Here is an 11,525-nt window from a genome sequence, read left to right on the forward strand (position 1 = left end):
CAGGCCTTTACGTGGTATTTATACTCCCGGGCAAAAGAGACGCCCGGGAGTGGGCGTGGCTAAAAACGGCGCATTTGCGCCGCTTTTTAACGCCTGGGTCAGGCATGGCGTTAAGGGACAAGTGGGCTCAAAATGAGCCCAGAGTGCCCTCCCCTGCCCCCAGGGACCCCCCCTGCCACCCTTGCCCACCCCAGGAGGACACCCAAGGACGGAGGGACCCATCCCATGGACATTAAGGTAAGTTCAGGTAAGTATTTTTTTTTTTATTTTTTGTGGCATAGGGGGGCCTTATTTGTGCCCCCCTACATGCCACTATGCCCAATGACCATGCCCAGGGGACCGAAGTCCCCTGGGCATGGCCATTGGGCAAGGGGGCATGACTCCTATCTTTACAATGATAGGAGTCATGTTGATGGGGGATGGGCGTCGAAAAAAAATGGCGCAAGTCGGGTTACGACGATTTTTTCGACGTAACCTGACTTGCCCCATTTTAAGACGCCCATGCGCCATTTTCCCCCTACGCCGGCGCTGCCTGGTGTACGTGGTTTTTCTCGCGCACACCAGGCAGCGCCGGTCTGCTTGCGCCGGCTAACGCCATTCAATAAATACGGCGCCCGCATGGCGCTTCAGAATGGCGTTAGCCGGCGCAAAACTTTTTGACGCTAAACTGCGTTAGCGCAGTTTAGCGTCAAAAAGTATAAATATGGGCCTAAGTTCACAAATATAGTAGATTCCAGGAATCGCAGGGTCCTGACTATTCAGCATAAAGGTCCATTTACTCTGAAACAAAAACACATGCCTACATTCACTCGTTCCCACAAATAAAGTATCAGTGTGTGAATTTGGTCTATATATACAAAGCTTTCCTACATGTAATGCATCTAAAGCTAATTTCCCTTGTGTTTTAATAGCAGTGTAAGCATAATCATTTTTATAAGTCCTTTTCTCCAATCCTTTCTCTAACTTCTCCTTCAAAACCTTTCTTCTGTCATCAGTATGCCCTATAAAGCTCTTCTCTAATGGAGTCAGTGAGCAGGTTAGATTGTTTTGGTGTGCAGAAGCAGTGCCAAATGTTAGTGTTGGTTCAAAAAAGCCTTCAACTAATACTATATCATGCTCTTTAACCATTTTACTTAGATACCTAATAATAGGAACAAAAGAAAACACAAGATCATAGTTTGAAAAAAAATAATGAATATACTCTTGGTTATAGAATCTTGTTAGTAGCAGACTACAGTTTATGCCATAAGTTAAAGGCAGACTATGGTACGTAACCCCTTCTTCCACAGAGGAAGGAATTTGGGTACACACAAGACAATTCCTTGCATCCATTGTCTCAACATACTCACTCAACAACCGAAAGAATACATTAGAAGAAAGCTGTCCTTGTGCATTAGTATAGTCATGCAAGTATTTTTCATCTAGCTTAAACCTTTCTAAAGCTGTTAGTGTAGTAGACTCAGGAACAGAAGCGATAGTAGCCTCGTTCATCTCATGAACAGACATTCCCACTATCATTATTATTAACATTATTCCACACATAAATTGCCACTCCAACACTCAAATACCTACAATATCTAATTTTTTTAGGGCGGTTATTTAACTCAGCCATGATCTGTAAAGAATCAGAAAGTAATGTCATCTCTTAAAGTAAAGTACAACAGAAAAATAAAAAATGACGGAAATATTTCTTCTCACAGTTCAGTTTCACACGTAGGAACCCTTTTTCTCCTTTGTCAAAAATCAGTTAGCAGCTTGTCACATCCGGGTTTCAAATGTCATATCAGGTTATCAATGTCTTTTCCGGGTTTTATTTCAACAGTCTGTTTTCAGGTTTCTTCAGATTTATCTCAACAACTCAGTCTATTGATCACCTTCAGGTTGCATCAAACTACTGACTCGGAACTTCTCTGTCAAAACAAAAGGACATGAACTCGTTTTTCCATTCACTTGTTGCTGAATATGCCCACTCAGGACCAGCGTATCTTCGACTTGCTACTCTCTTTATTTTCAACCTTCGTTCTCCACTTAATTCTCCTTTGCTTATTTCTTCCTCTCTTGTAGTATCCACTTCTTCCTCTATTGGTTAATTTATGACCAATGATTTATTTTTCTTAATTCGTGACTCAGGCCAATTTATCTCCTTTTCTCATTCATTCAGTCAATATTCTCCTCAGAATTTGACTCTTTTCTTTTTCTTTCTCTATGATGTGTCCTCTTGATGGACCTGCAACGGGTTCAGGAGGAGGCGGACCACTTTGACTTTGATCCGTCTCAATTCTTTGCCCCTCTTGATCTGGCACTTGCTCTGTTTGCTTTTCAGCACTGTCTGCTTCTGAGAGAACCCCTTCTGTGCTTGGTTCTCCTACTATATCCGTGGGGTTAGACTCTTGCTCACCCTCCTGTAATTCTTCACTCTCATCGCTTACAGGGGTGATTGTCCCATCTAACGCCAGCGCAGGATCAACTTCAGGTTCAGCTTGGTCTTTTTCCGGCTCCGGAATGGTCACCTGTTTCGCTGCTGTTGGTGCTCTCAACAACACTTCTTCGTGTTCTTGTGGACTCACCACTCTCTTTGTATGGCTTGCATGTATCTAATTCGGGAGTCCTGCACACTTACAGTTGTCATAGTTGTTAGCAACACCTGATAAGGACCTTTCCAACGCGATTCTAAACAGGTCTCTCAAACGTGCTTTTTGATGACGACCCAATCTCCAGCTCTCAGATTGTGACCTGGGTCATGGATGGGTGGCAGGGTAACAGCCTGCACCTGCTGAGAGAAAGAGCGAACCACATTAGCCAGACCTTTGCAGTGGTCCAACACCATATCATCTGTAATATTGACAAGTGCATTGGCTGGAATTGCTGGCATTCTCATTGCTCTGCCCATGAGGATCTCATGGGGCGACAGTCCTGTCTTCCTGTCAGGAATATTTCGCATTGATATCAGTACTAAAGGTAAAGCATCTGGCCATTTCAGATTAGTCGCGGCACACATCTTGGAAATTCTTGACTTTAATGTACCAATTATTTGCTCCACTAGTCCTGATGCTTCGGGGCGATAGCTGCAATGCAACATCTGCTCAATGTTTAGTGCTGCACATAAGTTTGATCACTTCGTTATTGAAGTGAGTTCCCCTATCTGATTCTAAAGAGATCGGGAATCCGAACCTTGGTATTAACTCTTTAAGCAACAGTTTTGCTACTGTAAGACTGTCATTTCTTTGAGTGCGGTATGCTGCAATCCAATGAGTAAACACACACACAATCACCAACATGTACTTTAATCCACCACATGCAGGTATCTCGATGAAATCCAACTGCATTCTGCTGAATGGTCCTCCTGCTCTTCCAACGTGGCTCAAATTCACCACTGTCCCTTTTCCCACATTGTGTTGCTGACAGATTACACATCGTTGGCATTCTGCCTCTGCTGCTTGTCTGAACTTCAGATTGAACCAATCAACCTTAAACAACCTGACCATGGCATCTCTTCCAATATGTGCTTGGCCATGGTAATACCTGGCCACCTGGGACGATAAACTATTGGGCAACACCATCTGACCCTCCTCAGAAACCCAAATTTCATCAGGTCTTTGGACACATTTGAGCTTAACCCAGAGTCCCTTTTCCTCCTTATCTGCATTTTCCTGCAAGGTTTTCAACTCCGCCTCTTTTAAGGCGAAACTTGTGCAATTATTTTATTCCTCAGGCATTAGTTCCCGCTTGTCTTTAAATGATTACAGTTCAATGTGCAAAATCTTGTGACTTGATCTGCATATACATTTCCCAATGAAATGTACTCCTATGTCTTTTGATGAGCACTGCTTTTTACCACAGCAATTTCGTGAGGTAACTGTATTGCGTACAGCAACTCTTTTATTCGGTCGCTATTTATCACTGGTTCCAGTAGAGGTCATAAAACCTCGCTGCAACCACAATAGACCAAAATCATAAACAATTTCAAATCTATATTGACTATCAGTATAGACTGTGACTCTTAATCTTGCAGAAACATAGAAGGCTCTAGTAAGAGCTACTAATTCTGTACCTTGTGCAAAGTATTCACCTGGAAGCCATGAAGCTTCTAACGTGCCTATAATTGTACATACTGCATATCCCGCTCTCAATGTGCTTGTTCCACCTCTGATACACAAACCGTCCACAAAGACAATTTTGTCCTTTTCTTCTAAACGTGTGTCTCTAATATCAGGTCTTGGCATTGTACATAGTTCAGTTACCTCAAGACAATCATGCTCAACGTCTTCTTCCTTTTCAATTTCAACAGTATCACTTGGAAGCAATGTTGCTGGATTCAGCACTGTACATCTCTTTAATATTACATTTGGAGCACCCAATATGCTTGTCTCATATCTTGTCAGTCTTGCACCCGTCAAGTATTGCGTTTTCATACTTGTCAATAAAATTTCTACAGAGTGAGGTACCATTACCATCAAAGGGTATCCTATGACTACTCACTCACATTGGGAAAGACTTTGACCAACTGCGGCTACTGCACGCAAGCAACCTGGTAAAGCTGCTGCGACCGGGTCCAAGGTAGTTGAAAAATAGGCTACTGGGCGATAAGCACCTCCATGGACCTGTGCCAAGACAGACAAAGAACAAGCATCACATTCATCATAAAACAAAGTGAAAGGCTTTGTGTAATCAGGCATTCCCAGTGCTGGAGCTCTACACAAACTCTCTCTCAATTCAGTGAATGCCTCCATCTGGTCTTCATCTAGAGTAATGGGATCCGTGACTTCCTTATGTGTCAACTGCTGTAAGTGTTAAGCAATCTTAGCAAAATTTGGAATCCACTGTCTGCAGTACCCCACCATTCCCAGAAACATCCTAACATCTCTCTGAGAATTTGGGGGACTTCTCTGCAGAATCATGGTCATTCTCTCCCTGGCGATTCTCCTTAACCCCTTCTCAATCTGATGTCCTAGGTATTTTACTGATTACTGGCAATACTGAAATTTCACAGGTGAAACCGTATGTCCAAATTCTCCCAAATGATTCATCAGGGCAATCGAGTCATGTTTACACTCGTCCCTTGTTCTGGATGCGATCAACAGATGTACTGCACTAAAGTCGATTTGTATGGCAATCCCAATGACTCCAGGTTCTTTTTCAAGATCTGATTAAACAGAGATGGTGACTCAATATACCCTTGTGGAAGCCTGCACCAGCTGTAGACTCTGTCAGGAATTTGAAACTAAAAAGAAACTGACTGTCCTCATGAAAAAGCACAGAAAAGAAAGTTTGTGACAGATCTACCACTGTGAACCATCCTCTGCTACCAAAAAGTGCTAGCATGCCCGGTCCTTAGTAAGTACAATACAATAGAATACAATTCAATATAACTTTATTTCGGCTGAAAAAACCATAAAAGTATGCAATCAACACCACATCATAATTATACAGTAGACCAATTATAAGAGAGACAAACGAGAAGTACCACATAATACATTAAGAGACCCTGAGTAAGTTATAAAATCACATAGTTATTAAAACAGCGCAAAACAGGCATCAATCTTAAAATCTTAAAATCCTAAAATATTAAAATATTAAAATATAATGGGCCATTACATCTTGAGTCCAATCGATAATCTGCTGCTACATTAAATAACTCTAATCTAAAATCAATATTATTAAAATGCACAATTATAACAACTCTCTGGTTCTTATAGCCCATGCATTTTGCAAGTATCTCGCAACTGAAAAGACCACTTTATCAGTTGTATCAGTTGTCAAAATGCGTAATTATGTATTACATTCCCTTATCCCCATTAACCTGCATAGCGGGATAATCCACTTCTTCCTGGGGACCAGATATCTAGGGCAAAAAAACATGAAGTGCGCAAGTGACTCTGGTTTTTCCTGACAGTAGTGGCAGGAGGTCAAATTGCAATTCTCCGTGCCCCATCTCGCAGTAAATGTCTTAAGCGGGAGAATCCCTAATCTGAATTTAATATAAAGGGTTTTGGTGTAAGGGGGATTTACATTGTCCATATAGGCCTCAAATTTAGGGCTACATTTGTGATCCAGAAACTGTAGGGTCCGGCTACCTTGTTTTTTTTTAGACCAAATATGCACTAGAATATTCTCCCAGTAGCACCTAATTATACACACTTTTACTTCCTTGGTCAAATTGTGAGGATCTCTCCACACCTTCTCCATTTTAAGGAGTTTACACATGTCTCTGATGTATCTAATCCAGGGGATTTTTGATGCACAATCACCCACTAGGAGCTCGTCTGTTGCTATTTGGAAGGTGGACAACTGTTCGGAAGTCCAAAGATGGACCCAATACATAAGAGGTCTTAGGGCAATTTCATTATGAACCTCGTTTAACGCTAAATCAAATCTAAGAGGTATAAGAGGGGTACTCATCGGCAGCCGCAAAAAATTACGTATAAAGCGGTTTTCTACCGTCGTCAAACACCTAGAGTTATAGTGCCCCCAGAGCTCGGCACCATAAGTTGAAGCTGCCACTGCCGCTGCTTTGTAGACTGTGATAGCAGGTGAGATCTCCCCTTCCGAGATGTTAGCGATTTCTCTCACTATCACTGCTGACCTCTGTCTAAGAACTGACAAGCTCTTCACAATCCGTGCCAACCACTTACAAACTTACAAGGCGACACGTATAAGTCGATGAACCTTTTGAATCGCAATGAGTATCCTAGTCATGTAGTGACCATTGAATCAATAGCTAACATCAATAATAAAAAAAAACACTCTATGAAAACACAACATTAAACCATGCTAATAAAAAATAACCACTACTCAGGAAGGGTTAACAAGTTTTATTTCTCTATTGCTTGCAATTCTAAATTATCTGTTAGATCATTCTTTATTCAAGTCAACTCTTTATTAATTCATCAGTTAAAAGACATTGGCCCTCATTTCAACTTTTGGCGGGTGGCAACCACCGCCCACCAAGTTGAAACCGGCACCAATGCAGCCGCACTCCCGCGGGGTCTATTTTGAAACCTGGTTTCTGCCCGCTGGCCCAGCGGGGATCTCGGCCGCAACACGGGAGCCGCCTCCAAATGGAGCCAGCAATGTTGCGGCTGTGCGACGGGTGCAAAAGCTCCATGGGACCGTGGCCGGGGGACCCTGCACTGCCCATGCCAGTTCATACCGCCATGAAAAGGTTGGCGGGAGGGGGACTCTTAATCCCCTGGACAGCGCTTCAAGCAGCGCTGCCCTGAGGGATTACAACCGCTGGGAAAAAATTGGCGGGAAACTGCGGGTCCCGGCAGTGCGACCGCAGCGCTTCCGCCACGGTCGTAATGCTCAAGTTTGTACCGCCAGCCTGACCACCAGGGTTGTAATGAGGGCCATTATCTCTTAAAGAAGACATATGCGACAAAGCAACACCATAAGCTATGAATACCAGCATTAATAATGTAATTCAGCAATTAAGTTTGTCAGTCGTTTGTCTCCTTCAACGTCACCCCTAACAGCCTACCTAACCAAGATTAGCATTAGCATGGGAGTCTTCATGCGAAAACAATTTAGAGTAAACATTAATTTGGAAAATCTACCTAAGTGAGAATCCCTATAAACAGCGAAGTTGGCACCTGAAAGAAAAGGCATAAAATCATCAGTCATATTTTCATAGCTACCTTTTCAGGATGGATCAGCATCAAGTTAGCCTTCGTCTTCAGGTCATCAAACAGTCAGCTACGGATCAGGCTCACGGAGTATGAACCCAATCTCAGCATCTCAGACAGCGTCTCCTGACGTCATCAATTCTCCCCTCGCTTCTGCAATTGCAGCCCTTTGTCATGATTTTTTATTAGGGTCTCCCAGTCCATCCCCCTAATTTCTAATTGGTCATTCAGTCAGCAGATATAACTTTAACCTATAGTTTTTGTTTACTGAATCTGTTAATTTTCATATTGCACCTTTCTCAAGACGTGGATTGGTTCTGCATTTGATGTCCTCATCATCCGGCCCTCCAGGTATCGAAATTTTTGCATATGGCTCTTTAGTCAGTGCCTCTATTGTTCAAGTCCTGGGAAAGTACATTTAGCCTGCTCTACACATAACTGTATCAAATTGTCTTCATTATCTCTTGTCCGCTGGTACATTGCAGAAAATTCTAGCTAAGTAACTTGAACTTGGAATTGGTCAAGGCTATTGCGACTTCGAGTCCTCTGCAAAGCATTCAGTATTTCAGATTCTCGGGCATGTGAGGCCCAGGGAAACTAGGCCCTTAGTCTGGCAAATTTAATACTACAAATTAAAACAAAACATAGATTAAACATCTCATTATGACATATTATTACATTTTTCTCAGATATTTTCATTATTTCGTACAATTTTAGTAATTTTAATACACATGGTGATCATAACCCGAGGGCACATTTCCAAACTTACACATCAATGTTCTACGATTATTTTCTCCACACATTTTCTCATTAGCAATAACATATTAGTCATCAATAATTTTCTTAATTAGCATATGTGCTTCAACACATGTGTTGTGACTCCATTACATTCTGGTGGCCTTCCTTTGAATGGTGAAAGTACTTTGATATACTGGCTGGGATTTAATTGTCAACCACTTTTCATTAGAAGATTGTTGTAGAAATGCATACATTGTACTAGTAGCAACCGCATTTTAGTTCATAAATGAAAGAAACACCTAAAGCAGTATTTCAAGACAAATACCACAGGACTGCATGTACATTGGTTTCTTATTCTCGCTCAATCACAGAAGTCTAAGATGTTGACCTTTGTTGTCTTGTGTCTTACATTTCCAATCAGGGCACCTATGATTTCATACAAAACACTATTTCCACATAACTTGAACACAGTTTTTTGAGTTTTAAAAATCCATTAAAATTCAACCAATTTAATACTACTCCCAAAAAGTCTTGATTTAAGATAGAATTGTGCATATTATTTGCCAGCTAATTGGGAAGACATTTTGCGGCCGACCTATGTGACCGCAAATGCAATTTCCTGCCACATTTCACTGTCTGTTTCCAATCACTTTGTGTGCTGCATGTGTATTTGTTTGCGTGTGAATGCTAATTGTGTATGTGTGTGTCTTTGTGTCTTTGTTTGTGCTTAGATGCTTGTGTGCGCACATTTGTATATATGTGTTTGTGTTTGAGTGTAGGCTCGTGTGCAAGAGAGAAGCTATTTGCTAGACATGGTAAAAGTTGGGCCATTAGAAATATGTGATTGTGAGGCTGCGTTGTTTTTTAATTTGCTGCATTCGTCACATAATGCATCATCTGCTACGTCATCTGCAGAATTTAACAAAAAATATGGTTTTAGTTCAAGCGAATCAAACTACAAAAGCAGTAACACGTGTTGCTCTGCAGGCGGGCTATTCACAAAGATTGATTAGTCTCCCGTCAGTTGCAAATTGATGTGTTTGCATGTTAAACAGGTACTAAAGAGGTGAATCTTTTGCCCATATGTTGTTAACATGTATAAAGATAACAAAATAATGAAGTAATACTCTAAAAAAGGTACTGTATTATGCCGTATAATTTACCTTCATTGCTGAATAATACTTTCAATGCTGTTCCATAATTTGGTCAAACTCTGCCAGATAATTCCAGTGACCCTGGCGTAAAAGTCAAAATGTGATAGAGCATCAGAAAGTGGGAAAGAATGGAGATTCTGGCAGAAAGGTGCATATTCACATTTTTGTTTTGTTTGTTTCTTCATACAAAATGATATTTCCAATTAGAGTAATATCTTGCTATTACATCCAATTGTACTTGCCCCTACCTTTTTTCAGCTGTGGGATGCCTCTTTGACTTCTTTGTAAATACCAAAACAAGTTCAGCTTTTGTGTGTCTGAAACATTTTACAGGACACACCCGGTCACATTTAGGAGTGAAAGATCGAATATGACACATCAATCAGGAGTGGATGTGAGGGAAAGGGACAGGAAGACAGAAATTCAGAGGAAGGGAGATGAGTGAGTGAGAATGAGAACAAGGGAACCGGTGAGGGAAAGGTCAATGTGAAACAGACTTTGAAGATGGAAGGCAACAAAGGGAGCTGTGGGAAGGGTCAATGTGAAACAGACATAGAAGATGACAAGCATCAAAGGAAACAGATACAAGAGAAAGGGAGGACAGATCTTTTGAGGCTACACATTTTCCTTAGATCTTTTGAACTAAAACACGAATGGTCATTTCATAATTCATAGCATGCTTTGGAAGAAGAATCAATGAATCCGAGTGATACTTGATTGTACTTTTACTTCCTCGTCCTGCAGAGTACTTTCTTCAGGGCATCCTTTACATCTTTGTTTCTTAAGCTGTAGATGAAGGGGTTCAACATCGGTGCCACAATGGTGTACATAACGCTCACCACACGGTCATAATCCAGGGAGTAACTTGAAGATGGCCGAAAATACATGAAGATATCTGTGCCGTAGAAGAGGGTAACAACAACTAGATGGGAGAAGCAAGTTGAGAACGCTTTCCATCGTCCCTGCTCAGAAGACACCTTCAGAAGAGTAAAGACTATGAGGGCATAAGAGATGGTAATCAAGATGAATGGGCCCATAACGACAATGGACCCCTCTGTGAAAATAATGAGCTCATACATTGAGGTGTCCGAGCACGAGAGCTTCAGCAGTGGTGGGATGTCACAGAAGAAGTGGTGTAGGATATTGGACTTGCAGTAGGACAACCTGGAGGCCATTACACTGTATATCAGAGAATGTAATGCAGAGGTGATCCATGACACTACAACTAACACAAGGCAGACTTGCCTGCTCATCACAGTGGTGTAATGAAGTGGGTTGCAGATGGCTACATACCTGTCGTAAGCCATCACTCCCAAAAGGAAACTCTCCATGTTACCAATCAAAAGAAAGAAGAAGAGCTGGGCCACACACCCGCTGAAATAAATACTCTTCTTCTCAGAAAGGATGTTGGCCAGGAGTTTTGGAACAGTTACCGATGTCAGACAGATATCAACAAATGAAAAGTTACAAAGAAAGAAATACATGGGGGTGTGCAGCCGACAATCTGATCCAATGATGCAGATAATGGTTGTGTTTCCTAGAAGAGTGGTAACATACATTGCAAGAAAGATAACAAAGAGCCATGGCTGCATCCATGGCTGGTCCGATACTCCTAGAAGGATGAACTCATTAGTAAACGTCCAATTCTTCAGGCCCATGTGTGTAACTGGCATCTGGGGTAACAGAAAAGATAAATATCTGATACATTTGAAACCCAAACTGTCATTGTTTTCAAATAATTTATCTAAATATTTGGAAAAACATACAACATCCTCTTGCACAGCTTAAAACTTTTCAGATGTAGTTGGACACATTCAACAGCTTATCCACTGTATTTTCATTGAGTTGATGGTGGAAGTCCTACTAGTGGAAGCTCTTTCAGTCCACAACAGGCATCACCAAGTTATTTAGTTAAATCCATCAGAAATTATGGCTGAGCATCCACACAAAGTAGCATGGCTGATTGCCACCATATCTGTCAAAGTTACTTCCGAGAAGGATGTCTGTG

At 41.5% G+C, this 11,525-nt stretch overlaps 1 protein-coding gene across 1 annotated transcript; it reads right to left on the minus strand.

Annotated features, from left to right (window-relative positions):
- Nucleotides 1–8,509: 8,509 nt before the first annotated feature.
- Nucleotides 8,510–11,175, minus strand: LOC138262342 (olfactory receptor 1f45-like). The gene is made up of 2 exons (XM_069212240.1): nt 10,267–11,175; nt 8,510–8,560 (listed from the first exon to the last, which is right to left on the minus strand). Exons 1-2 carry the CDS (start codon nt 11,173–11,175, stop codon nt 8,510–8,512), a joined length of 960 nt encoding a protein of 319 aa, XP_069068341.1.
- Nucleotides 11,176–11,525: the final 350 nt, after the last annotated feature.

Source organism: Pleurodeles waltl, chromosome 10 (genome assembly GCF_031143425.1).
Source record: "Pleurodeles waltl isolate 20211129_DDA chromosome 10, aPleWal1.hap1.20221129, whole genome shotgun sequence".
Taxonomy (NCBI): Eukaryota; Metazoa; Chordata; class Amphibia; order Caudata; family Salamandridae; genus Pleurodeles; species Pleurodeles waltl.

Coding starts and splice junctions, on each gene's coding strand:
- LOC138262342 (XM_069212240.1), bottom strand. CDS start 11,175: ATGGGCCTGAAGAATTGGACGTTTACTAATGAGTTCATCCTTCTAGGA. Junction 8,561..10,266: donor TAAAGGATGCCCTGAAGAAA/GTACTCTGCAGG, acceptor ATTAAATCCCAG/CCAGTATATCAAAGTACTTT.